This window comes from Solea solea, chromosome 2, assembly GCF_958295425.1.
Source record: "Solea solea chromosome 2, fSolSol10.1, whole genome shotgun sequence".
NCBI classification, from domain to species: Eukaryota; Metazoa; Chordata; class Actinopteri; order Pleuronectiformes; family Soleidae; genus Solea; species Solea solea.
In genome coordinates, this window is record NC_081135.1 from 25207289 (window position 1) to 25234187 (window position 26899).

General features: G+C 41.1%; 1 protein-coding gene across 1 annotated transcript; it reads right to left on the reverse strand.

Annotated features, from left to right (window-relative positions):
- Positions 1–782: 782 nt before the first annotated feature.
- Positions 783–17352, reverse strand: LOC131448834 (matrix-remodeling-associated protein 5-like). The gene is made up of 12 exons (XM_058621626.1): positions 16922–17352; positions 16213–16421; positions 15471–15600; positions 13884–14125; positions 12805–12956; positions 8605–12080; positions 7100–7241; positions 6341–6476; positions 5003–6142; positions 4651–4858; positions 4342–4563; positions 783–4171 (listed from the first exon to the last, which is right to left on the reverse strand). Exons 2-12 carry the CDS (start codon positions 16380–16382, stop codon positions 2054–2056), a joined length of 8136 nt encoding a protein of 2711 aa, XP_058477609.1. The 5' UTR covers positions 16383–16421; positions 16922–17352; the 3' UTR covers positions 783–2053.
- Positions 17353–26899: the final 9547 nt, after the last annotated feature.

Genomic DNA, 26899 nt, shown 5'->3' on the forward strand with positions numbered 1-26899 from the left:
TGGCATTATCTTTACCGTATTTGTCCGTTCTACAGCTGACTGATATTTTAACTTTTGTGACAATGCGTTCATTTATTGGTTACAATCGCGGTGTTAGGCGGATTTTAAGCAATGATCTCCCACCCCACATTTAAGGGATGATGCTGCCGGTGAGCCATGTTCAACACTATTGAAAAAATAAAAGTGTTTATATATTCTTCATGATGACACAATTGGCAGTGGATCAGTGGGTACAAGTCATCTTCCATGTGAAAGGTCAGAGGTATGACCCACAGCATGCCTTAAAAAAGCTTGGTGGTTAATATTAGTATTCAGAAAGCCTTCTTCTCTCTTTCTCTCGGTTCATTGGTCATGGTTTAGTATAGGACTGCGTTATAACAAAATGTGTTTAAATTTATACAGGTCGGCATTATATCTGAATGCACTGTAACTATTTGGAGGATTCGCCGTATAAACAGCACTTGGCAGGTGCGAGCACAGGTTGGAGCATGCAGTCAACCTGCAGGCTGCTGTTGGTTTTTATTGCATTTGCCCGTGAGAGGACTATGATGTCGTCAACGTGCGTCTCATACATTTAAGACCTAATTTCCTGGTTTGACAGCTGAGCTAAGGATAAAGAGTTTCTGTTCTCATAATACACTCAAGGGAAGTTTCTTTCCCTGCTCTCCAATTACGTACTTTCATAGACTTAATATATTGTACACACACACACACACACACACAGATAGGTTCTTTGTATGAACGACATTTCTGTGCATAAAACTGTTCTAACGAAAACTGTAAACATAGTTCTTTTCCATTTTTATTTATAAAATGAAGCACTTAAAAATATTGCAATCATTCATCATGGCTATTGAAATATCAAATAATACATAATTACTTAGTTTCTCATTTAATGACAAAACACTGGTGTATTACAAGACAAATAATTTAAGAACAAGATGAAAACAAATATGCTATTAGTGACTTGCTTTGTGCACAAACTTAAGGCAGACTGTTGTGTCAAAAGCACATTGATACAATCTTTACATCAGAACAGCCATGAAGATCCCTCTTCCAATAGCTGTACTAAAGTTTTAACATTAAACCAAAAGATTATTGAGTTATTGAATTTGTATTATCAGTTGTATTTATGTTCTAATTTGCAACAACTGAAGGACAAGGATATTTTTATAAATGTGCATCAAGATTAAAAAGGATTATATTATGTGATACAGTCTCTTGACTGTGATGACTCTCTATATTATTAATTCATTCAATTGTGTGTCTATTACACTGTAGTTCAATATGTGCAAATGCATAGCAAAGCATATTTGTTTTTGGGAGACGGTGAGTGGGTGAGACTGTGTACGAATAAGAACAATAATCACACAATCCTTGATAAGCTTTAAAAACCTGCAGAAGTTTGACATGATAACCATGTTAGTAGTTTATTCACAAGGGAAGCTGTGGTTCAGTGGATAGAGTGGGTTGTCTTCCAACCAGAAGGTCGGGGGTCCCAGTCTCTGTAGTGTGTTACTGGGCAAGACATTTAACCCCTAATTGCCTCTGGCAGCAGCGTGTGTGGGTATGAATCTGATAGAAAAAACGTCTATGAGTGGCTGGGTGTCACTGGGAGAATCTCAAGCTTAAAAATATGGACCAATGAGGTGGAGCTGTAAAGGCAATGATCCTGTTATATCCTGGTCTTAAACTCTAACACAAGGCAAGAAAACAGCAAGACAGGTGACAGCCAGAGTACCAGGAGAACAAGAAGATATGTAGCACCAACAACATAAGACTATCCTTTATAACCATGTTCATACAGAGACAAATCATCTGCACCTGACCTCAAAGTCAGACATAAAAACAAAACTGTATTGGAAAGTTATACCTAAAAGTACATAGATGTGACATATACTGTATATTAGTAGTTTTTTCTCTGAGATTATCAGTATCAACAGAGTCTTGCAGTTCCTTTGGGCATATTGTGTCAACAGCAGAGGAGTTCATCCACCAGTACAGAAGACTGGTGGGATCTCCATCTTCCCACTGTGTGTGTGTGTGTGTGCATTTACATAACATGCAGATAGGTCGTCTTGGTGTCGACTCCTATTACATTTTTGGCAGTGCATCTGTAAAACCCAGTATCCCTGTTTGTTGGGTTCTGTATCACCAAGGAACCCTGGGGACTAAGGTAGCGGTTGCCATAGATACGAGCCTGCACCGTCACCCTCAGCTGTGTCAGATCTGGTGTTTCCCAGGTCACTGTCGCTCGGGGTGTTGCGATGGTCAGACAGGGCAGCTCCACAGCAACCCCTGGCCGTGTGTAGGTGATAGGGGAGGGGCCTGTCGTAATACGCGGTGGGTAGGCGATGACAATGACAGGAACTTTGATCACTGAAACTAAAGAGGATTCATAATTTGTGGATGTGCAGGTGTACGTGCCTCGGTCAAACACAGTCGCCTTTTGCACAGTGAGTGTTCCATCCTCTTGGACTACATATCGACCTGAGTCACCACTGTCACCCCGTGACAGCATGTTACCACTGGGCGTCATCCATGAGAGAGACCCCTGGGTATATCCTGGGGTTTGAGGAGCAGGGCAAGCCAGACGAAGGGTCTCTCCATTAATGATGCTCACCAAGGAGGCTGTTCTGGTGCTTGCTGCTGGCTCTAAGACAGGGCCAGGTGAGTGGGGTGGAGGGCCAAGAGGGTGTGGTGCAGCAGGTGAACTCAGACTCTTCTGAGGGGGCTTTTGAGTAACTGGATACCTTGGGCGAGGTTTATCATGCAATACTGAGCTTAAGGAGTGGGTGGAATCCAGTGTGGCTCCTGAGTGACGTGCCTCTGATAGCCCAGTACCTTTCTGCACAGGTGTCTCCACAGCTAATGCTCCGTGTGCAGATCTGGTCTCCTCCTGTGACTCAGAGATGCCCAGCTCCACCTGTATCCTTGTCTCTCCCTTTTCACCTCTCACTACACAAACCAAGGTCCCAGCATCTGTCGCCCGCACACCTCGCAGCTCCAAGGAGCCATTCCGGTGCACAGTGAGTCGACTGCCATAGTAAGGAGCAGGCAGCACACCGTTTCCAGGTAAAAGCCAGGCCAAACGTGGAGGAGGAGAGCCTTGGGAGGGGCAAGGTAAAAGAACAGTTTGACCTTTCACAACTTGCTGCTTTACTGTTGTTACCACGCCCACTACTGTGCTAGGAATATTTTTAGAGCCAGTATTACTAGCAGCTATAATATCACTTTTCTTGCTGTCATCATCAGTAATGCTTGGATGGCTAGTCTGACTAAACCAGTTTCTTCTCAATATGCCAGTACCAGCTCCACTATTCGTTATGCTGCTGTTAACTCCAACATTTCTAGAAGTGCCACTTACCCTGCCATTGTCGCTGTTGGTGTTTTCATCATTAGTAACCCTTCCTGTAATTACCTCATTATAATTAGTCCCAGGAACTGTGCTGTGACTGTTAACCACACTGTTACTAATACTACTCACAATGCCATGACCATTTCTACTTATTCCAATGTTATTTGCTTTACTGCCTATATTGCTTGCCCCACTCACCCCAGCACTGGATACACTGCTATCAAACGTAATTCCACTGACAGGTCTGTGGAATCCATTTCGTTTATCAATCGTAGGGGAAGGAATAGAACGACTTGTTGTCATGTTAATGCCAACATTTAGTTCAGTGTTGCTATTCTCATTTTTATTACCATGTCCATTACTGTTAGTGTTTGTAATGCCCAGCTTGTTTGAGGATCCGTTGGTTAATCCATACTGAGATACCCCTGCATTATTAATGCTGATGGCATTTCTTCCTCCCACATGGCCACTTATCACGTGGTTAAAAGGCTCCACCTCCAGGCTCACTACCATGCTCCTCTCCCCGGCTGAGCTGCTTGCTTTACATGTGTAGTTTCCTGTGTCGATCTTTTGTGCCTGACGCACCTCCAGAGTTCCATCAGAAACTACCACCACTCTCTCAGAATAGAAACCAGAGCCCAAACTTTGTGGGATGATGCGGTTGGCTGGGGAGCGCCACATCACTGTAGGTGCAAGAGCTCCCATCAATGGGCAGTGAATGGTCGCAGTTGCCCCCTGACGAACTTTGATGATATGATAGGTTTTCTCCTCTGTGTAGGCTGGCGGAGACGTCATCATGACCTTCACTTTGACCTTAAAGAAATGAATAAATCATATAGTAATGGCTATTATTGTAATTTAGAGCCTGGCGTAAACCACATTAAAAAATGAAAAAGCAAAAAGTCAGTTGAATGCTTAAATGAAAGCTTAACTGGTATCAAAGCAGAAACATTTGAAGTCACCTCCAAGTAGAAAGTGTTTACCTTCATGGTGTCTAGGCCTCCTTGATTTTCAGCATAACACGTGTACTCCCCTTCCTCCCTCATGCCCATTGCTGGAACCAGTAGCGTTCCATTGTCAAAAACTGTAAGCCTTCGTGCTCGTCCTCCTCTGTCTTCCCCCTGCAACACACTGTTCACCATGGTTCCATCTGGTAGACTCCAGTGAACAGCTGGGTCAGGCAGACCTGATGCTTGACAGTCCATCTGCAAAGACAGATTGCATCTTGTTACTAACATTCTCTTCAAAACATTGTTATTAGAGAAAGACAGTGATAGTAATGATCAGCTCACCTTCAGCGGTTTGCCAAATGACACCATCTGATTGAGTGGCTGTTTTGGTTCAATCTTGGCAGGCTTCGAAGCCACAGTGACTCGCAGGAGGCGATAATCATCTGCAACTTTGTTACGTGCAATGCAGAGGTAATCTCCAGCATCCCTCTCTGTTACTGCCTGGACTGACAGGGTACCATTGGGATGCACCTTCAAACGGCGGTCAAAACTTAAATTCAAATGTAGACACAAACAACAAAAAGATAACTATATAGAACCATACATGTTATTAGCAGAATAACTACACAATGTAGATATACAATCAAAATCATTTGAAGACTCCCTTCTCTCATGCAAACACCATGTAGCCTACCTGAAGTTCATGTCCACCAGTTTCCTAATAGGGTTCCTCCATATGATGATGGGGGTTGGGTTGCCAGTTACAGAACAGTGTAGCTGCAAAATCCCCCCATGGTGGACAGTAGTAATGGAGGGTGATGTAGAGATGATACGGGCTTTACTAAAGGGGGAGACGGGCATTGGATACAAAACAGCTGTAGTTCTGCTTTTGTCAAAGGGAATGGGAAAAAGAACTTGTGTGTTGTTTACAACATTGGGTCCGATTTTAGAGTTATTTACAGTGTTTGCAACTGTTTTATTTATTTTAGGTGGTGAGTTAGGGAAGCTTGGTTGGTGAGGGTAAAAGGAGGAGCGGGAAAAGTTTGGTGTGATTGGCAAAGTCCTGGGTCTGTCAGTGAGCAATGGAGGGGCAAGTTTAGGTGAGTTGAGTGGATTTGTAGGGTGGCTAGGTTTGGACAAACTTCTGTCTTTACTGAGTGAATATGAAGATGCTTTTTCAGTAGCAACTGGTTTTGTGTCTTCAATTCTTCCTGCTTTTGCTCCCCCTTCCATTTTGACACTCACTGTTCTTTTATCAGCACCAACAGCATTACTTGCTGTGCACTCATAAGTACCTAAATCCTTTGGCCCAACTCCCCGAATATGCAGTGTCCCATTGGGCAAAACAAAGAGGTTACCATGGAGAAATTGGGATGGGCGAACAAGAGTCCCATCTGGGATTCGCCAGCGCAGATATGGTGGTGGGGCTCCTCGGGCAGAGCAGTGAGCATAAACAGGCCTCCCTGGAGACAAAAGCAGGTGTTCCTCTCTGGGTTGCTGTATCACTGGGGGCAATGAGGACACATGTACACGCACAGAGGAACTGGCAGCACCTGCTGAGTTGGAGGCCACACAGCGATACACTCCTCTGTCGCTAGGCAAAGTTGCTAAGATATGGAGGGTCCCATTTGTGTCCATAAAGATGCGACCAGTGGGGGGGTCAGAGGATGATAGGACAGAGCGATCAGGCAGAACCCAAGACAGTAGAGGTGCAGGAATACCATCTGCCTGGCACTCTAAAAGCAATTCTACACCCTGATGAATGGTGGATTCTCTGTAACTCGCCAGCTGCATCCGAGGGGGGCGGGTCCACACTTCCAGAGTAGTTAGCAACCTGTCATGGAAGAGCATAAACACATGTTAATTATTTCAAATATAGGTTTTTAGTAAAGGCAAACAAGTCCTGAAGTCCATAAACAGAGATTTGCATGTCTTAGAACTGCTTAAAATTGTAATACAAGTAGGTCTGGGTTTATGAGGATGTAATGGCACGTAGAACATTAATACTCATTACTTCAATTAGAAACCTTGCCTGTCACGACCCAGGAAGCTCTGTGCACTGCAGATGTATGTGCCCCTGTCCTGCAGCTGTACAGTCTGAATGACAAGGGTTCCATTTGGCAAGACCTCAAAACGCTGAGCCTTGGAGTGGATTGACATTACTGCGCCTGACAGAGAGGAAGACAGACAGAGCAGTCGTAAAAAATAGGCAAATAGCGAAAGTAAGTTGAAAATAAGTGGAAAAACAGGGAGGAAAGGAGAAACAGGGACATACCAAGTGGCACAACATGAAGTAAAGCCAGTGATGTAGTGCATAAAAAATCACTTTCCTGCAATATATGTATATTTCCAGCATGGCAAGCTATAGAAAAGCCTATTGTATGCACGCCAGTGTGTAATGATGGATGTTGATGGGGTGTTTCAATAGTGTAATATTTATTCTTTTAGTATTGTATAGGTAAAAGCAGAGCGTAATTTATTTTTACATCAATGAGATCCGAGTATGAACAGAAAATTTTGTTTGGTCTATTTTAAACATGTGATCTGCAGTTTCTAACCCATATACATGAAAGGAAGATTCATACGCATAATTAAATTCAGGAATAAAGACTATCTGTTTCCCCAAAATACATAAAAAATGTATCAGTCAATGAAACACATTTTATTTTATTTTCAGTGGATATTTTTGCATAAACATAACCTGAAGCAGAAACATAATCCTGACATTTAATGGTGTTTTTATGTCATTATGTTCAAATAAATAAGTGTCTATATCACGTGTAGTGTGTACCTGTGGCAACCTTGGTCCATGTGATGGAAGGTTTTGGCTCTCCTTGAGCTTCACATGTCAGTCTAGCAGTGCTTTCTACTGGGAATGACACTGTCCTGATGTGTGGGTCTGCAATTCTTGGTCTGGACCTCAAAACTGGGGCCTATGAAAAAGATTTAGAAAACAGATTATTTCCACCAGTGCAGCCAGAGGGGATTGCTCTCTGACAGTGAGGGAAGCTCTGCTTCCGCTAAAATGATGTAAAATACATGATCTGTTAATGTACTGTTGTATTTACATTGACTTCATTACCAACTAGCGTTACAATGTGATCAACTCTATGAATAGCTTGTTCAGAATCAGCTGTTTTTCACAGATCTTCTGACTTGATTTCCTTTCAGGGAAGCTCATCTTCTCTGGGGGTCAATGGAGCAGTGGGCAGGCGTGGATGCTGGACTGATGCATGGTGATTGGAGGAACTACTTTTTGATTGACAGTATAGTAGAAATAGAGATACCAGGGTTTCTGTCTCAGTCCCATGTGATTTATGCGTCATGTAGTTATTGATGTATAAATAACTTGGCATGAAATGAGCTTCCCCTGTTTCAAAGACCAACAACCACTACTGAGTGCACTACAGCCGAAATGAATTAAAATAGTATTAGCTAAATAGAAAACAAAGTCTACGTTATAATCACAATGCAATAAAGTGATCTGCTGTGTATATATACTGGAACATTTAGTTTTTGATGGATAATGGCCTTAATAAGTAAATTCTTACTTATAGAAAAATAAAATGTTTGTATTTTGTATGTATTTTGTCATACAGTCATAAACACATTACAGTTTACTGTGATCCAAGATTTAGACTGAGTCATTTATGGTAGACCCAGTGGTTTGGTTTGTAGCGATTTGCCAACACAGCTTTGAAAATGAATTTACACAGTATATATGATTTAAATTCACTGTGTTTAAGCTTTAAAAACATGATAATGGAATACATGTTTTACACCTCTTTAAATTTGACAAGAACGCTGGCATAGCTCTAGAAATTCCGCAAAATTAAACAACCACCCAAATTTAATAGCAGGTCATGTGGATGAGGATTAGGCTATTTTCAAATCTATTGTGCCTTTCTGCTAAGCCTTTGCCCATGGGTTTGCACAATTGAGTGAATGTAGTGTGCAAGTGTGTCTATGTGTGTATTTTCAGGGCCAGCACTCATTTATAAAGGAAATGTTAATTGAAGTTCCCCTGAGCTGACTAACAAAGAAGAATAGTGGTATATGCACAAGCTGCTAACTACATTCAAAAGTGCACTTAGAGGAAAATAGACTTAAATAATTGAGTGAATGACTGACAGCAAAGAACAGATAAATGGGGTAATGTAGCAATTGAATTAACAAATCGAGAATAAACTGTGGTCCTCCTTTGGCTCTCATTCTTATTTCCGTGCATATGCTCCATGTTGGTGTAACTGTATCAGCAAAGTATCAATATTATGAAATTGAATAATCTGAACTCACCCCGGGGACAGCAGGGAGTGAAGGGGACCAATGTGGTCTGCTGCGGTGTGAATCAGGAATAAAATTAGCTCCAGGCTTCCTCCAGTCAGGAGATCGATTATGGTTTTGAGCCCCAGAAATGGGCCTCCCTTGGGTGTTAACTCGACCACCACTTGGCCTCTCTCTGAATGACGCTCTGGTACTTGCTGAAGTCATTGTTATGGTGGTTGATGAAATAGAAGTAGGTGCCTTAGGAGTGGCTGAGGTGATCATTTTAGTACTGGTAGTAGGAGTAGTAGATATCGCAGTAGTTGTACTGTGGTTTGGAGTTGTGAGAATAGCTTGTATTGAGCTTTCAGTTTTAGTAGCGGCAGTTGTAGTAGTAGAGGTAGTGGAAGGGCCAGTTGAAGAAGTCATCATGGTTGTGGAAGTAGTTGATGTAACAACTGGAGTTGTGGTAGTAGTGGAGGTGGGAGCAGGTGTCATACTACTGGTAGTGCTAGATGGTGGAATAAAAGCAGTGGCTGTACTCAACTTGATTGGATTTGTTGTCACAAGAGTAGCTGTTGTGGGAACTGTGTCCTCACTTGTTGTGATAGGGGTTGTACTTGTGGCAGAACTAGTAAAAAGAGTGGAGGGAAGAATTGATGTTTTTGCAGTAGTTGGACTGGAAGCAGTTGTGGCAACAATGGAGTAAGTGGAAGAAAGTGTGGTGAAATGAGATTTATATGTCATACCCAACAAATTCCTTTCCTGCTCCTCATTGTCTTTACTTGAAGCTTTAAGAACATGTTTTTCTAAGGCTATGTGTGGCTTTCTGCGTGTCTGTATGCCATGTGTGTCTAACACATATGTCTGTGAGATCACAATATTCGAGTCAGTGGGTGCTAGTGTCACTGGTTTGACGAGAGTGGACTCTGCAGTCTCTTGGACATCAGCTGCGTGAGTCATAATGTCTATATGTGGCTTTATGTGAGAAGGCGACAATGAGGTAAAGGGGGTGGCAGAAGAAGTTAATGAGTTGGAGCCAGATTCTGATGTTGCGATAACAGGAGAATATGAAATATGGGGAGACAAAAGATTAACACCACTCGGAAGAGTCTTAATTTGGTCATTCCTTGTAGACTGAATTGTTGTTGGCGCCAGCAACATATTACTTTGATCTATGGTAGTGTCAGGTGTTGCTGTTTGTGACCTATGGTGTGAAGAGTCAGGAAGAGGTCGGGGTGGAGTCAAAGGTTGCACCCTGGGCCTATTGATGATTCGTCTCTGCTGTCCAATCCTCCTGCGAGTGTTCCAGGGTCTTTGAGGTCGAGAATTTGGAACCATATTTGGTAAGAGTCTCTGCCGTGGACTCTGAGGCCTGGATAGAGGTGGGTTGGGGTTTTCTATTCTGTCAATTCCCTCTACTGGTTTTAGAACAATTTCATTACTTTTAGAAATTGGCTGTGATGACACCAGTTCTTGATGTGTCTCTGGGTTTGTCACCGTCACTGTCTTTGGACCTGAGGTCTGAGTTTGTGTATGAGTCTTGGCCTCTATGTTGGTCTGTGGTTCTGTTGATGTCTCTCTCCCTCCCTCAATCTCTGTGTCTGTTTTTGTATCTGAATGTGTGTGCATCTCTGTGAGGACAGGATGAATGGGCTGTAGGCCTTCCTCTTGTAGAACAGTGTCATCAACAGAGGATCCTTCAATTTCTGCATCCTCCCCTGCTTCCTCTGATGTACCTTGCTCTGTATTATCTGCTGCCTTGTCTATTGATGTGTCTCTGTCTTTGTCTCTTCCCATAGGATCAGCTGTGGGCTCTTCTGCTGTGGTGGATTGGCTGTTATCCGTGTGAGCAGTCTTTAGACGTATTTTAGCCAGTAGTTCTGCCCATTTCTGAGGGTCTATTCTTTGTTTGTTAGTGGCAACTCTATGTCTGGTGTCAAAGCGGTTTCTTCTCTGGTCAGTGGAAGTAATAGAACCTCCTCCTCCTCTTCTCGGGGGGCCTTCTCTCATAGGCCCACGTCTTCCGGGTTTTACCATTGGATAACGCCTGTTAGGCAGACGTTGGTGAGGTCTGGGGTGTTTCCTATTGTCAAGAAAAGTTTTCTCTTCTTCCTCCTCTTCATCACCGGAACCTTCCAACATCTGACGGAGTAAAGGGGCTCGTATCTTGGTTGACCGGCCAGCAGCTGACTGTGGACCTCTGGGATATGGCACCCTAAGTGCAGGAGGATGCTTTGGTTTTATTTCCAATTTCATGGAGAGAGAGTCACTACCATAATGGTTGACTGCAATGCAGCGGTAATAACCAGCATCCCGCAGAGAAGGGTCAGGCAGAGAGAGACTCCCATTTGGTTGTATAGTGAATCTGCTTGATAGAGCTGATTCAGACGGCACTATAGTTCCATCGGGAAACACCCAACTCAAATAAGGAGCTGGTGAACCCAATGCTTTGCAGGACAGACTGACAGGTTCCCCAACGTTTCCAGTGACAGGTGGCCCCAGTTGTTCTCCTGAAGGTGGGACAGCGGACTCTTCCACTGCCAGGCGCAGGGGGAGAACATCTATATCCCTGCCAGCCTGGGCTACACAGTAGTAAAGTCCAGCATCTGAGAGCTGCAATTTTTGTAGAAGTAAACCAGTGGATGAGGCTCGGAGCCTACCATCCAGGCTGCTGGAGGGAGAGATGAGCTTGGAGCCATCTGGAAGAATCCATTTTACTTTGGGGTTACCAGAAGTTAGAAAAGGGCAGGAGAGCTCCACCTTACTGCCTGATACTGCTGCCATTGCTGTAATAGTATGGTTAGTTGAGATTAAAACCCATGGCTGAGAAGCAAGGTGAGGTTTTAAAGGACTAGATGTCGGGTCAGGGTGAGCAGATACTCTTGTTGAGTATATAAGATGAACTTTGTGTCCATTAGACTGTGCTCTGTTTAGCTGAATGCTGACAGCAGGCTGTAGTAGCCACTGCAGTTTCATTTTAACAGAAGCTCTGACTCCGGTGTGATAATATCCATTTGTTTCTGCTGCCTGTTTGTAGCGGTAGGCCCACTCAGGGTCTTTACTCAGCATGATTTCCCTCTCGAGATGAACAGCAGTCTCACTGTAGTAAGCAAGGATTCTCCATAGTATTTCATAGCTCTCTGTCTCTACAGGGCATTCCAAGGAGAGCGAAAGAGCAAGAGGGATAGGAGAGGAAGAGGAAAGGGAAAGATCCTGAGCAAGAGCAATATCCTGAGTGTCGGAAGAGAGGGTAATGTTACAGCTCAAATCAACATTGTTCCCTTGTTGGTCAGACAGACCCAAGAAGGCACTGCCTAAAGGTTCTCTGAAGGTCTCACTTGATTGGATTTCACTGAGTTCTGTTTCCGATGGGTTGTTTCTGCCTGGAAAAGGGATAACAGGGGATCTGCACAATAGGTCAATCTGATCAAGCAAGCCCTGCCCTTGAAGGGAATTGGGCGATGCACAGGTTGGGCACTGAGGATCACCGGGACATTTCATTAAACCTAAGTGAAAGAAAAAAACAGAAAAAAATGGTGTAATTGAAGGCCAAATACACCACCTCTGGCATATTAACTGTGTATAACATCACAGCAAATAAACAAACATATTCATGCAAATTTCAGCTATCTGCACATATTAGCGGTGTCATATTGTAAGCTCTTTTTAAATAGACATTACTGCTTCCCCAGTACCTCGGACTAATTAGGTATGGTTACTTCATCTACTAATAAATCATAAATATGCATTACTTCATTATATCATCGCAATTACTGGCCTATGTTTCAGCTGCCTAAACAGATCAATGCTGTCATCATGAATTAGTCATGGCAGGTTAAGTCTAGCATATCAATGAGACATTTCACACTGCTGCCTTCTTTAACATTTGAATGAAAGCCTCAAAACAAATGTGGAAGAGATACAAAAATGGGACAAAGTGTGAGAAAAACGGGTGGTGAGTATGAAAGTAAAATGTATCTGCTAGTAATTTTACAATTATCATGCAATTGTATTTGTGTTATTATTGTTTTTATAAAGGAAAAATATCCAGCTTTGTTTCTCATCCCTTTCTTATCCTTTACTGACTAACGTACCTCATTTCTTTTTCACCTTAAATTAAGTCGAGCAACTCCAAAAGCAAAACAGTAAAAAAAAAAAAAAAAAAAATGGTTGCATGTGTGAGATGAGAGAAGCCTTTTGAAAACAAATTATATTTCAAGCAAAAGTCACCTGGGTGAGCCACACTCCAAGGGAGAAGCCAGTTCATCCTACAGTCACAACTCCATGGATTAGCCTGCAGCACAACAGTCTCAAGCAGGGGTGCTGTCACTAAGGTGTCTTTGGCCAGTGTGGTCAGACTGTTGTTGGACAGGTCTAGGTGCCTAAAGGAGTGTAAGAGAGCGCAAAGGAAAGATTGAGCAGGAGAGGGGGAGGGAGGTTAAATAAAAGTCAAAAAGGAAGGGGAAGGATGTGGGAGTGGGCAGTGAGAGGTGACAGGATAGAGGGAAGAAAATCATCCATCATTTTTACAATTTTCATCATCACCTTTGTGTTCAGAGCCAAGTTATACATCAGAGGAAGGGTATAAGGAAACATATTTGTGTATCTTTAAATAACAACAACAAGTGAAGGTCATTGTATCTTTCTACGAGGCTGTGTTTCTCAAGGAGTCAATCTAGTATTTTATCATTTCAGAGATCAGTTCAACTCAGATTGTTGGCCTGAGATTATAATATTTTGGATATTAAAGTCCTCATGACCTGTTTTTCTGAGCACTAGTAGCTTTTTCATATGTATATATTTCCTGTTAAAACAAGCTGAAAGTGAGGGTCTTGTCGCCACATTGATTGACTTGAATGAGCTATGGCTCAGCATGACAACATAGCTTAACATAGATGCCGGCCTACTCTCTATTGTGGAGGACTTCTCACCATCATCACTGCCTATATCTGCAAATAACTGAAGAAGAAACTGAGTGTGATGATCCTGAGTAAGAGGATGATGAGAAGGACACTTATGGAGTGAGGCCATATACGTGACTGGGGGAAAAACAGACATAAACTCTGCGAGTACAATGAATCATCCAAAATTGGGAAAATTAGTCCTTGAGTGTGTAGGAAGAGATTTCAAGCAAGATTGGCATGATTTTGGCACTGAAATGTATATTTTGATGTCTTGGGGAATGCAGTAATAAGAGAACTGACAGACAACAGAGCATTAACAGCCCTTGCTTTGTCTTCACTGTAACTATAGTAAGTTGCCCACCACTGGTTATTACATTATACACATACACAAGTCTTAAAGCTCACCTTAGTGTAGAAAAGTAATAGGTATTCAGAAGGGACAGTGTGCACAGTGTGTGAGGGTGCAGCTGATGTAGCCTGTTCCCTTGCAGACGCAGCAGCCTGAGGCTAGGCAGCTGGAGTAGGGCGCGGGGATGGATAAACTGGAGCAGGTTGTGATCCAAGTACAGTCTCAGCAGTGAGGTCAGGCCAGAGAAGGTCAGAGATGAAGAGATCTCTCTCAGCTTGTTGTAACTCAGCTTGAGTATCTGTGGGGGTGCAGGAAATGGAGTGAGCAGAGGAAATGATTAGAAGAGAAATAAAATAATAGCCATCAAGGCCGAAGAAGAAACATTTGTCCACGGTCACCACATGCTTACAGTGGATTTATGACCAATGATGTGTAGCTACATGAGCAGAATTATTGAAAGTACCCTGTGTATATATCAAAAACTATGAGGGAATATTTCCTGGTCATAGCAGGGAAAACTAAAAGGAGACTTGAATTTTAGCTCTTTATCAGAGGAGAGCAGAGGAGTCTCGGCAATCTATTGCTAATCTAGTTAAATGTGGAGAACCCAACAAAAAACTAAGAAGGCACACCATAAAAAACAGGTTGTGGGATGTGTTTCTGCCTTGCTCATGATAAAACTGCTCTCGGGGGAGGCTACTTAGCTGGAAGAGTCCCAGCTGGTGACAGATCTAGCACATCACACTGTCAGCACATGGAAATATGGATCCTATTATCACACAATGGTGAATATATCAGATTCTCCCTCTGAGATCAAAGGAAAAATTGCTTGTTGAGTAATTTCGCTTTCCCACCAACTGCTAACTCTGACCTTAGGTCACTGGTAAAATGTCCAGTGTGTTTCCTTGTCACACGGTGGTGGAAAGAATGATGGCACATCAATTACACATTGGTTGTACTGAAATTAGAAACAAATGTGCTGAAAATGTGAACATATTCTTGTTAACTGTTCCATCAATTTCCATCAGTTTCACAGATCAAATGTAAAATTGATCCTTTCATGAATTGATTAGTTCTCAACAGAGCGATTGTGAGGTTTGGGCACCTGATTTGTCAATAGGGCATCTACTCTGAATTTTACCAAACCTGCTTGACACATGCTGTATATCTTGACAACACTTATATTACATGTGATTTGAAAACAGAAACCTGTTCAGTTCTTTTTAAGTGTATCATCTGTCATCGTAAGGAAGCTTTGCAGACTGAGAAGTACCAGTGCAACACATGTGAAACGATTTAGGGCTATGCTTTCTGCAGAAACACACATTGGGCCACAGATGAAAGTACATTTTGTGAACATTTTCTCAAATCTCAAAGGATATGTATGTAATGAAAAAATGCTTTATTTTATAACACAGCATCAACTGGCTTGTTTTGGCAAAAAAAAAAAAAAACAGTTAAATGGTGTCTACACTCAGCTGTGCGAAGAACTGTAAAATAAAAGTAAAGCATATGTTTCTCCTCAGTCACTAAGAGTAAATCATTGACTAGTTTCGATTTCAACACACTTTCATTCAGATGCTGCAACTCCAGCAAAAGGAACCATGTAACCCATGGTGTTATTCCATGCTCTTCCTGTTTACCTGCAGTGATTTCATATCTTTGAATACTGCATCTGGCAGATGGTGAAGGTCATTGCTGTGGAGCATGAAAAGTTCCACCCTCTTAAGTCCAGTCAGTGAACTGCCATGGATCCTGCTGATGCTATTGAAGCTACAGGAGCACAGGAACAGCACAGGATATTAATAAGTCGACAAATATGCGATTATTTCTCTGTACCCACACATGTTGGGTTTAACCTTCTCTCTATAATATTGTAAAGGCTTGAGGTAATGCATGTTATGATTTGGCACTATACAAATAAAAGTGAATTGAATTGAATGTAGTTCTAAATAAAAAGAAGACCTGCAAAAAAAAGGAAAGAAAAACAGAGATAATCGTAAAAAAAAATGAAACACATGCTCAATTTTTCCAACAAACATTTCCTTTAAATGTCCTTTTTAAGGTCTACTCCCCTTTTTATTTTTATGTAATGAACTAGTTTGTTTTATATGAATACTCAGTACACCCCCCACAATCTATGTCTATATTCAATTAAAGAAAATAATACATGCATCCATACACTTCCCTTTCAATAGTATCCAGGTTCTCTCAAAGGTTTTTTGATCATTCGCATATGTCAACAGAAATGTCACAGCACTGACCCCTGTGGGACCCCACAGTTGACATCATGTATATCTCAACTGCGGGGCTATAGTTTTTGAATGTATACATGCATTCTTTCCTGCTTTCCAGCATGTGTGGGAGTGTGTTTGTTTTTCCTACCCTAAGTTAATGCGTCGTGTATGCAAAGGCAGTCCAGGTGGTACAGTGACCAAGGAGCGAAAAGTGCAGTGGACTTCGTTGGCTTGGTAGCAGTTACAGCTTCTGGGACAGGACTGGCTGCTGGAAACCACAGTTGTCAGCAGCAGAGCCACACACACAGTCCGATACATCTTCACTCCCCGAGAGGAGAAGCTACACTGAGACGGTCACTGCCAAAGAGAAAAGGGAAGTGAGGGGTAATTAAGAGAAGCAAAGTGCACCACTGAGGCATGTCCTAAAATCCAGATGGGAATCTTTCTCCTTCTTGTTTTCTTTCTCAAGCAATTTAAGTCAGCTTTAATTTACAAAGCAGAAAATCACACTTATGACACATGCTAGACCCTCTATAGAGACAAACTGAACCTGCCCCAAACAGACAGATACAGTCAGTGACATCATGAACCACAATGCATGTTAAAAATAAGGAGTCATTAACAAAAGGAGAAATAAAAAGAAGGAATTAAGCTGTTACATAAAATAAGACAGCAGTGTCTTTTCTCTCACGAGCGCACAAATGCACTTAAACCCCTCAAATCCATCAGACTCCAGAGCTGAGCGATGCTTTCCAAGTTGAAGCTGAAACGAAAGCAAATTGCGCACTGTGGCAAAGACGCTTCCACAGAGATTAGATTATTCTAAGTGCACAGAATCGTTCTTGATAAGAACATACCTTGAAATCCTTTTGTCCTGATGAATGACTTATTTCATGGACGCGTTCATGCTGTCAATCAAACGCTGATTTTATCCAAGTGCGCGTTCCGGGAAAATTTGATCTGCAATTAAACCGCGTCTCTCCTCATTAGCTCCGCTGAGAATCCGCTGAAGTAAGAGAAAAAAAAATCCACACACAGAAAGTTGTCACCTCAGATAGAAAGTGTGGAAAAACGTGGAAAGTAGTATCACGCTTGTAAAGGTCGCCCAACTAAATTAAAAAAAAGGAAGGAAAAAGCTCTTGGTAACATCCAACAAGTCTTCTGAGTCTCCTGGAATGAAAAGACGCGTCTGGCGCTGTGTGTTCGTGTGTGTGTGTGTGTTAGGAAGACAGTGCGTGTGTGTTAGTGTGTATTTAGAGTTTGAAGTAAGGAAGAAGGACTGGACTGAAATGAACTTAGAGTGACGCTACAGTCTGATGGTCTGTCCTAAAGGAGGGGCTTTCTGGAAACATGGAGGTAACATGTCAGTGCTCTTGTCTCCCTGCGCTGCAGAAGCTGCAGGCCACAAACATGGATGATGTTTAAGACACAAGTCACCTCATCAAAAGTACTTGAACGTTTGATATTAACACTTGAATCTGTTTCTGACTTTCTGATCTGAAAATGAATAGAAAATATGCTCAGATCAAAAAGACACCATTATTTAGAGACACAGACCATCCTTTTTTAATCATTATCACACTCACAATAGAAATAATAATACTCATTATTAGTATTAGTAGTAGTTTTTGTTGTTATTGTTGTCAGACCTACTATAATTAATACAATATACACATATGTTGTGTACGCGGAAAGGGATGATGATAATTTACACCATCTGTCACTTTGCCAGTCTTTGTCCTGTGTTTTTATGTTGGCACTCATAAATAAATGCATAAATACAGGCTATATTGGTGAATCAAATTGGGGGGAAAGAGAGACACAGACCAGAAACCAGAGGAAAACATACAATTAGGGCTGAAATACTTGGGAATGATATCTAATTGAAATTTTTACTCTGATTGCAGTTTTGATATATAACATTTTTTAAGTTGATATGAACAGTTTCCAGCACGTATGACTTGCAATTGCATTTGCATCAGACATAGATTAATTACAAATAGAAGCACTAAAGTGCAGCCTTTATTTGCTAATTGCATTGTATCAAATGATACAGTACTAATAAGCCTTCCTTGTTTTCTTTTTAATTTGTTCTTTTTTCCCCCCCAGTGCTTAACACAGAAAGGCAGCTGGCTGTATGGCATTATACGCTAAATAAAACTATTCCATTATTTCACTGTCAGTGCACAAGATCATTTCTGGTCTTTGAAAAGACATTTCACTCACTTTAGCCTGAAACTTCTATCTTACATAGCAGATGTAAATTCATTCATCTTGCATCGAATTACAATTATCTTTTTTTTTAACCCTACACAGAAACTGCAATGCCTTTGTCATGGATCCGATTTTTTTTATCAAATATTTCTTGCCCAAATCTTAAGATATCAGTTGTAACCTAGAAGACAGAGTAATTTGAGTAATCAGAGTATTTGTGTAATTTGAGGACTAATGATGTCATTACCAGTTTCAGCTATCTCCTTGTCATGCAGGTTAGACCACAGTCCGGCAGACAGTGGGACACAAAAGCCCAGACTGAACAAATACTGGACTCAGGGTTTGTGTATCAGTAGGTCCATCCTGTACAAATCCAGACAGTCCTCCTGGAATGTGGGTCGGAGCAACTAAATAAGGGATTGTCCTCTCTTTCGTGTGGTCTCACATTCTCTGGCAACCCATAATGATCACACCTCCTTAGACTCAAATGAGGCAAGAACAGAAATAGACTGATGCTTCTCAGCTGTTGTCTTCTTTTGTCTTCTCCCAACCAGCCCCTTCAAGGCTATATATATACGTGTGTGTGCGTGTGACCTTGTCAAGACCAGTAGTCCTCACTGAGACCAAAATTTGGCGCTAATGAGACAGAGCCTCAGTTCTAAAGTTATGGTTTGGCATTAACTGGTTATGTTAAGGTTAAAGAGTAAAGCATGTGTTCTATCAAATTTGGGTTATTTTACATTTCGATCATTGTGATTAAATCTTGAGTCTCAATCAAACTGCAAAGCTGTTTTTCCAAGTGTTTATACATGCAGCATTGGTGTAGATGGGGGGAATCTAGCACCAGATGTGTGAACAAGGTCACCACTGCCTGAATAATGAATTTCAAAAATAAACACATGACTATCTACCCCCATAACTTGACAAGTCAATACACTTTAGCTTCTCTAAAAATGTGATTATGCTCTCTCTGATGAGTTTCAACCCAAACCATCATCTTCATTACCCTCGTCTCTGCGGGAGATGCAAGGGATTAAACACTGCTCTGACTCACTGTCGCTGTGATGTGACTGCAAAAAACATTAGGCTGAATCCATGCTCGTGTCATCACAATAGTCCTAACTGTTTGTAATATCAATGGCGCTTCATCCATTGAATAAATGAAAGAATGAATGAAGAGGGGGGAACTGATGGAGGATTTGGGTACAGGTGTTTTTGGACAGAGATGAACATGAGTGAATGAATCTGTCAATCAAAGAATGAGTGATTGAATGACTCACTTGCTGACCTCGTTAGTCTCTCTTACACGTAACTTGCAGCAGACGACAACATCTTGTCTGCGTGCCAACTAGGCTTTTCCACTGAGATTTTTAAAAAAGTGCAGTGGTCATCATCCCTCCCTATCTTTTCATTTCGGGTGTTCGGCGCTATCTAGGTCATGGACTAGAGTAGAGCGCTGAATCATGAATCTACGAAGTAAACAACTCTAGGATTAAACCAGCTTGCTCCCACATAGTTTGAAGATTTTGTGCGTTATATATTCTTTTTGATCTGGCTTTGATGCATAAATGAACCCTTTGGAAGTTGTAGCAAAAAGCATAAATAAATCACTGCGTTCCATTACTTTGCATTTGTCTCTTAACGCTAGTGATTGAGCCTGACGTAAAATGGTACATTTCTTTTCTCACTGTTCATGTAAATTAAGTACATTTTCTATCAGTTGTTATTTGTGAGGGAAGCTGAGTTAGAAACAAAAAGCTGTGGCTGAAAGACTAGGAAGATTTAAAGTAGAGAGTTTTCTGTAGAGGTGCATTGCATCCTTATTGGGTCCCATTCACTAGCATGGACAGTCCATGATGGACTATTTAAAATTCACAGTTGAAACATAAAAATAAAGTGAGAATTGAAATGAATAAATATTACAAATGTCGACACTCAGTGCCTTCTTGCTGTCAAGGTCACAAAAAGTGTAAACAGGAATTAGGAAGCATCAGGGCAAGAAGTAAACATCTGTCCTTAGAGGAATCAAAAAATTCAGGTTCAGGCTGTGGCCTCGTAACGCATTGGTCAAAGGCAGAGGCAGGTCGTTCGCTTCCATGTAGATGGACCAAGCATTGCAGCATTCTTGAATGGCTCACTGGATGGTATTGCATACCAAAAGCTACATCTTGAAAGAACACGTTTCGAGAATTAGCCCTGTAACCAAAGTGCCAACAGCACTTTGCCACAAAATTTCCATTTTGTTATTTCCACCTAGAGTGGCTGAAGGCTGAATAGCCATGAAAATATTAAGGTCCTCATGTTTTCCACTGCTTTGTACCACACCACCTTGAAATAGTCCTGTTGCCATATAAACACACAGCACCAGACTGCAAGCCCACTGACAATGGAAAAAGCTTTGAAATATAATTTACACCCGTTGTTAAATTCTAGTACGCCATATTTTATTATCACCAATTCAGATGCAAACTGTCTTGAAGTCTTACTTTGAATGTGGCATGCTGTGTCAGAGATTGAGGGCAAAGCTGTGGCACCAGGACTAAGACCTTGCAACCTATTATTGATTTGAGACTTTAGCACTCCATGGGGTCGAGGCTTGACTGGCCAAGGCAGAGCCTGGAGCTTGTTGCTGAGTGGGAGGCCATGGCAGGTATCCATGGGCTGACGGTTGGCTGGTTACAAGGACTTAGTTTACAATGTGATACCTTTATTCTCAGTTTTTAGACTATGTAGCCGTAAACTATTTGTATTGATTCTGCTAAGCAAACAGAACTTTTTTAATTTGCCCATAGTACATTTAGGAGATAAAAATCAACAGGTTCTAAAACATGCTATGAATACATTTTACTATATGAGATAATCAGGATACTGGGGCTATATTTTATAATTGTTATAATAATATACATATAATAATTTTGTTTCTGGTTTTTGAACCAGGCAAAGGTTTGATATTCGCCACTAGCTATCTAAGAAATAGATCCTGTAGAAACGATGTCCAGTGCAAATAATCTTATTCAAAAATGTTCTCAAGTCATTTGGCACAGTGAAAGACTGCAGCATTTGTTGTTTTCACAGAGAATGTAAATCATCTTCATGTTAATGACAATGAATGTATTTATCACAAGAAGGACACATACTGTACAATACCCATAATCCAGAGAACCACTCAGTGAAGCATCCTCGGCTGTAAGTATGGCTAGGGCGGCTAAGTAGTTTGAGAGTTCATGTTGCAACAAGAAGATTACAGGGATTAAAAGTTACTTCAAAATCGACGTTGTCCTGACAATTTGGATGAAAGGGCTTTCACCGGTGCGGTGCATAGAAGACAAGTACCTCTTGTGTCTTTTCTTGAGCATGTTTGAGTAAATCATAACTCAGAGTCAAAGCATTTTACCCTCAGGCCAGAAGAAGAGGAGAGGGAGAAAGGAGGAGGAGACTTAGAATGCAAAATTCTGATCAGTTTAAGAAGAATTAATGGGATAAGGTTAGGAAAGGTCCTTCAGTGAGCTGGAGGTCTATTTTCTACATATGTAGCCATTATGTTATCACCAAAAAAACAAAACAGTCAAATTACTAAGGCATTATCACTACTGCCTCAAGATGATTTATTTAAACCCATTTTACTATTGCACTATTTACTATTTCCATAAACAGGGCAAATCTGGCAGCCAATTATTTTCAGTCTTTGGTTGCAATTTCAGTTTTACCACACAAAATCTGAGCAGTCAGAGCTAGGCAAAAAGGAAAAAAAGGTTAAGAGTTTGAGTCCCTTTGGGACCACCCATACTGCTAAAAAAAAAATCAATTACAGCGCTGCAACTGGTTGTGGATAAGCATGGAATGTCCTTTAAATGTTATAAATTATACCACAGGCTCTTAATCTCTGTGGTTGTGGTTATATCCTCCCTGCCTTTCATTGGTTCTGACTCAAGTGAGAATAGACTGGTCATTGATAGATACGAAGTTAACACGTCAAGAGTAACAAATGGGTTTCAAAAAATTGTGAGAAATATGGATATGACAAGGTCAGGAAGGCGACATGGGGAGAGGAAGGGGAAAGACTGCCTGTAAGCCCAGTCCCCATTAGTGTAAAGAAAGGTGAGACCTATTTCAGAGGAGGGACGCGGGTGAGGGGTCTTTGAGCAGTTTTGTGGTGGGGGCTGATGTTTGGGATCAGAGGGGTCAACAAGGTTTGGTGAAGTCAATTAGAAGAGTTGGGGGCTGCAGTGTGGTTGTCCTGGAGGCATGACGTCTGGAGGTCTGTGGTTCTTTACATATGCGCCTCATAACAGGCTTTTAAATTAGCATGAAACCCCTAACAATAAACTGTCACATTCAATAAGTCCATAACAAAAGATTCAGGTGGGACATTCCTTTTTTGTCTCCATTACTGCTCTCTTTCATTCTCTTGGATGCAAGTAGAAAAATAACATTTCTCCATATTGAAGTGTACCATGGTTTTTTGACAGCTCATTAGCAGGATTACGCATGACGTCATTACACCGTGTAACAGACACAAACAACAAAGATAACTTACTGTGTGAGCTTCCATTAATTACATTTAGAAATGATCCAAGGCCACTTCATTTAAGATAATTGAATGCAGTAAATCTCCATGTTTCCACAGAAAGTAAAAAGGATGATAGTGACAGAATGGGCCCTCATGAAATGAACCAGATGTTCACAAAACCTGAAAACTTTAATATTGCCCTTCTGTAATATGTTTCCCCAACAACTTTATATTTCATCATTTCATTTTAATGTTCTGCTTTTTTTTGTTAACTAATATTAAGCACTGGGCAAAAGTCAGTACAGGATGTTGGAAAGTAAGTTGTAATTGAAATTAATTAAAGTTGTGTTGATCTTTTAAAGGCAATCTTTCAATCTTGTTTTAATTCACATTAGATATCATGGTGAGATAACACATTTAACTAGTTGAGGGGAAATCCGATCTTAACAAACAAACGTTTGTTAAAGAGTGTCTTTTTAACGATACTTTGTAGTGACCCTGCCTTAGTGGTCGCTATTTAGACAGCGGCTTAAATCAATTGGTGTGGTTAAGCGTTCAGGTCCATAAAGTTCACTCACATGGAGGTGTGAGTAAGCCGTCACACTAACTAGGTCAAACACTGGAGGGGTTTTAGAGATTTTCCTTACTCTCTTCAATCCCACAGGTCTTGTTTTCCAATGCCGTCATGTCCCGAAGCTAAAAGTAAACCGTTCTTTGAATTCATTTGGCGCACAGCTTGACAAAGACCCTGGGAAAAACATCCAAGATAAAATCATTATCTCAGAAATGTCATAATTGCATAATTACATTGGGCTAAGGCCATGCCCAATTGTTGGTGTTTAGCATGGAATTGTTTTTTTCTGGATTTAATTTTCTACATTAAGTCACTGAAAATGGTGGTACTTGGTTTTGCTCCCAGATTAAATGGTGTCTTTGTCATTGCATCTACTAAAGCATTAAGTGCTTAATATTGCCACCAGGGGTAAATGTTTGCTGACATGGGTTATAAACCCAGGTCATTTGTTACCACCACAAGCTATACCAAACACAAACTCTAAATTGCAGCAAAGTCTATGTGGTGTCCACTGAAAACCTGCATTAAAGGTTTGTCACAAAAGAGGAGTGACAGATTTTTTAAACTTTACTTCAGCAAACAGAATGAATTTAAAACTAGCTCTGGTCCACTAAAAGAATTTGGCCTTAAAAACACAAGTACATTTCAAGGCTGGTTGGCAAACATCTACCTTAAACTGAAAAGAAATGGCATTTCACAGCTTGACACTGTAATTTAGCTGGTTTACTTAAGAGTGCTAAAAGTAGCAGCCAGCCGAGCAGCACAGAGAAAGGATTTTTGACAGGTTTGGTTAGGTTACATACAAGCCCAATGTCAGCTGAACTTTGTGACAGATGCAGGCAGCTGGAATGAAAATGAAAGCATTGTAAATATTGCTTGTAATCAAGCAAGTCAAGGTCATAATATAAGACTTTGCTGTAAAAATGTGATAAAGGTGTCCTCAGAGGTATGATAGGGAATCTTGTAGACACTTCAATTCATCCAAGGACTCTTAATTTTGGACCCGCACTACAGTGGTTTACCAGAGTCCCAAATTGTTTTTATAAAAATAGCTCGCCATGCCATCACTTAACATTTACACACAGCCAACACTGACCGTTTCAGACTTCAAATGCATAAGACCCTTTTCATTTGGGGCCAAACTATGCTTTTTGTGTTATCTCTCTCACACACACCACAGACCTAAAAATTGACTCGTGTTCCACATCAGCACTTGCGGACATTTGCAAAGGCACCAGAGCAGACACGGTTGCTGCCCTGCAGGTCAGACTGACAGAATCTGTAATTATCTCAGCGGAAAACACTCTGCCTTTTGCATTGAACTTTCACAGGAGAATCTAGACCTTCTTATATAATGGCTGGTCATGGTCTGGAACATGTTAAAAATGCTAATTGAACTCATTTCCGAGTGTAACACAGTTGTAGCTCACCTATTAGTCTCCTGACGAGTTTAATTGCCTAATAATACGCGGCTTGTATTGCTGTCACTGTCACTGCACTTGAGCCTGTGTAAGTACAGAGGCAAATTAGATACCATTCTGGGTAACAATACATAGTTTGGTTGCACAGATCTTGCAAAATCGTCCATGTACTGTTCAGAGTAAAGCCTCATAGATTTACACATTCAAAACAATTATTGAGTAAGATTAGCGGTTTGTAGTCACTCTCATCCATTTCAGGACAATAAAGCAGGATAAAAACATGCAATCAGGGACAAATCAGTTCATACAGAGAATGGACGAGAGCAAGGTTCCTGATCAGCCAAAGTGCTTAAGTGGATTTAGGGTACGTCCAATTCCACAGTGGAAAAAGTATGCACTGCGCCAGGCACATGGTTTATACTTAACATGCAATAAACCAATCATGGGTGCTGCCGTGTCCCCAGTCCTTTTGGCAAGTTGCTATTAGAAGGACTGGTTTCCAGGTAGAGGGTGGAAAAGCTTCTCTTCAGAGAAAACACTTCCAGGCATTTGCCTGCATTGCCCACCCTGTTGCAAAGAGTCAGTAACATTTTCACTTCATGGAAATCAAACTAGTCTAATTCTTGCCAAGAATTTTCACTGAAAAATAAAACATCTATTTCATTGTTGTAATCAGTTAATTTCCTGGACACAGTAAATGCACCAAAGTTCATGGAAATGCAATACTGTTAAAAAGATATTTAAATCTACACCAAAATGGTAGGCCATGTGGCAGTAGCATGGCCATTAGGGAGCTGAGGAAGGCAACATCATTTTGCAGTCTGGTAGATATATGATCCTTCATCTCCTACAAGAGCTTGTCCTTTGAATTAGCTCTAAGTGAGATGAAAGAAGCTGATTAAACTCACTCTGCTGGAAAGACTATCCTTCATACACTTCAAGGGCTTGTATTACTAATTAGTTCAGATGGTGAGCCGATCATCTATCATTCTGGTTGATGCTTCACTTGGCCTAAGTTCAAGAAAGTGACTCACCCTAAAGGTTACTAACTTGGTAATACGACTGAAATGGGTGATCAAAACTCCAAATGATGGTGTTGTCTGTAAATACACTCAAAACGTTTAAGCTGCTACAGTCGGGTGAACAAGGTTTAAATAGTGAGATTTACTTTCTGCCCGACAACAAACAGGAGAAAGTTAAAGTTGGCGACTATCTGGTGGAAACAGCAAAGTAATTTGCAGCAGCAGAGCCAGACATTTCCCCCTGGAGTTGGTGAGAACCAAAAACAGTCAAAATGAATATTGGACTTTTATTTAGCAGGTGGCCAGAAAAAAAAACTCCAAATCATTGCTAATGTAGCTTTTGGTCTGCAGGGTAAAACAGATTATTTCAACTTCCTCTCAGTGGCCACATAATCGTTTAATGCAAGTTTGAATTTAAGTGTTTTTAAACACAAGGGAACTGTGGACTTCCTGGTGATGGTTTCCTGTACATTAAAAGTTAGAGGTGAAATGAATACCTACTCTGCACACTTCTTTGCAACAACAAAGCTAAACAGACATCACTTAGCTGCCACAGCAAAGTGTGATAAACGAAAGTACACTGTAGGATTGTTCTGGGAGTATTCAGTGACTGCATGTAATTATGCAGCTTAAAAGTTTTTTAATGGAAATAGTAGTCTTGCTAACTGTTCGAAGAGGCTTTGAGGTAAAATACCTAAACAGACACATGATAAGATAAAGTGAGGAAATGCTGAGGATAAAAGGACTTAATCTGACAGAAAGATGCAACAGGAATAGTCTTTTGTTAAACAAGTTAATAAAGAGAGTATTAAATATATGATATGTAATAGTAAAAGGATAAATATATAATAAGGCAGCCTCTGGCAGATGAACAGGTAAGTTCTGAAGAAAGGACTGCAGAGACATGAGTCCTCATAAATACAGTTTCATCTACTCGGCCTTAATTATCATCATCAGTCCTGCAGGAAAATAAAAAGTTTGGTGAATGATGGCAGCCCCACAGTAGCATGACGTGTTACTGCCATTACACCTCGCCCACATCCCCGTACTCCTCTCTGCTCCCACTTTCTTCCTTTCTACTCCCCCCTCTGCTG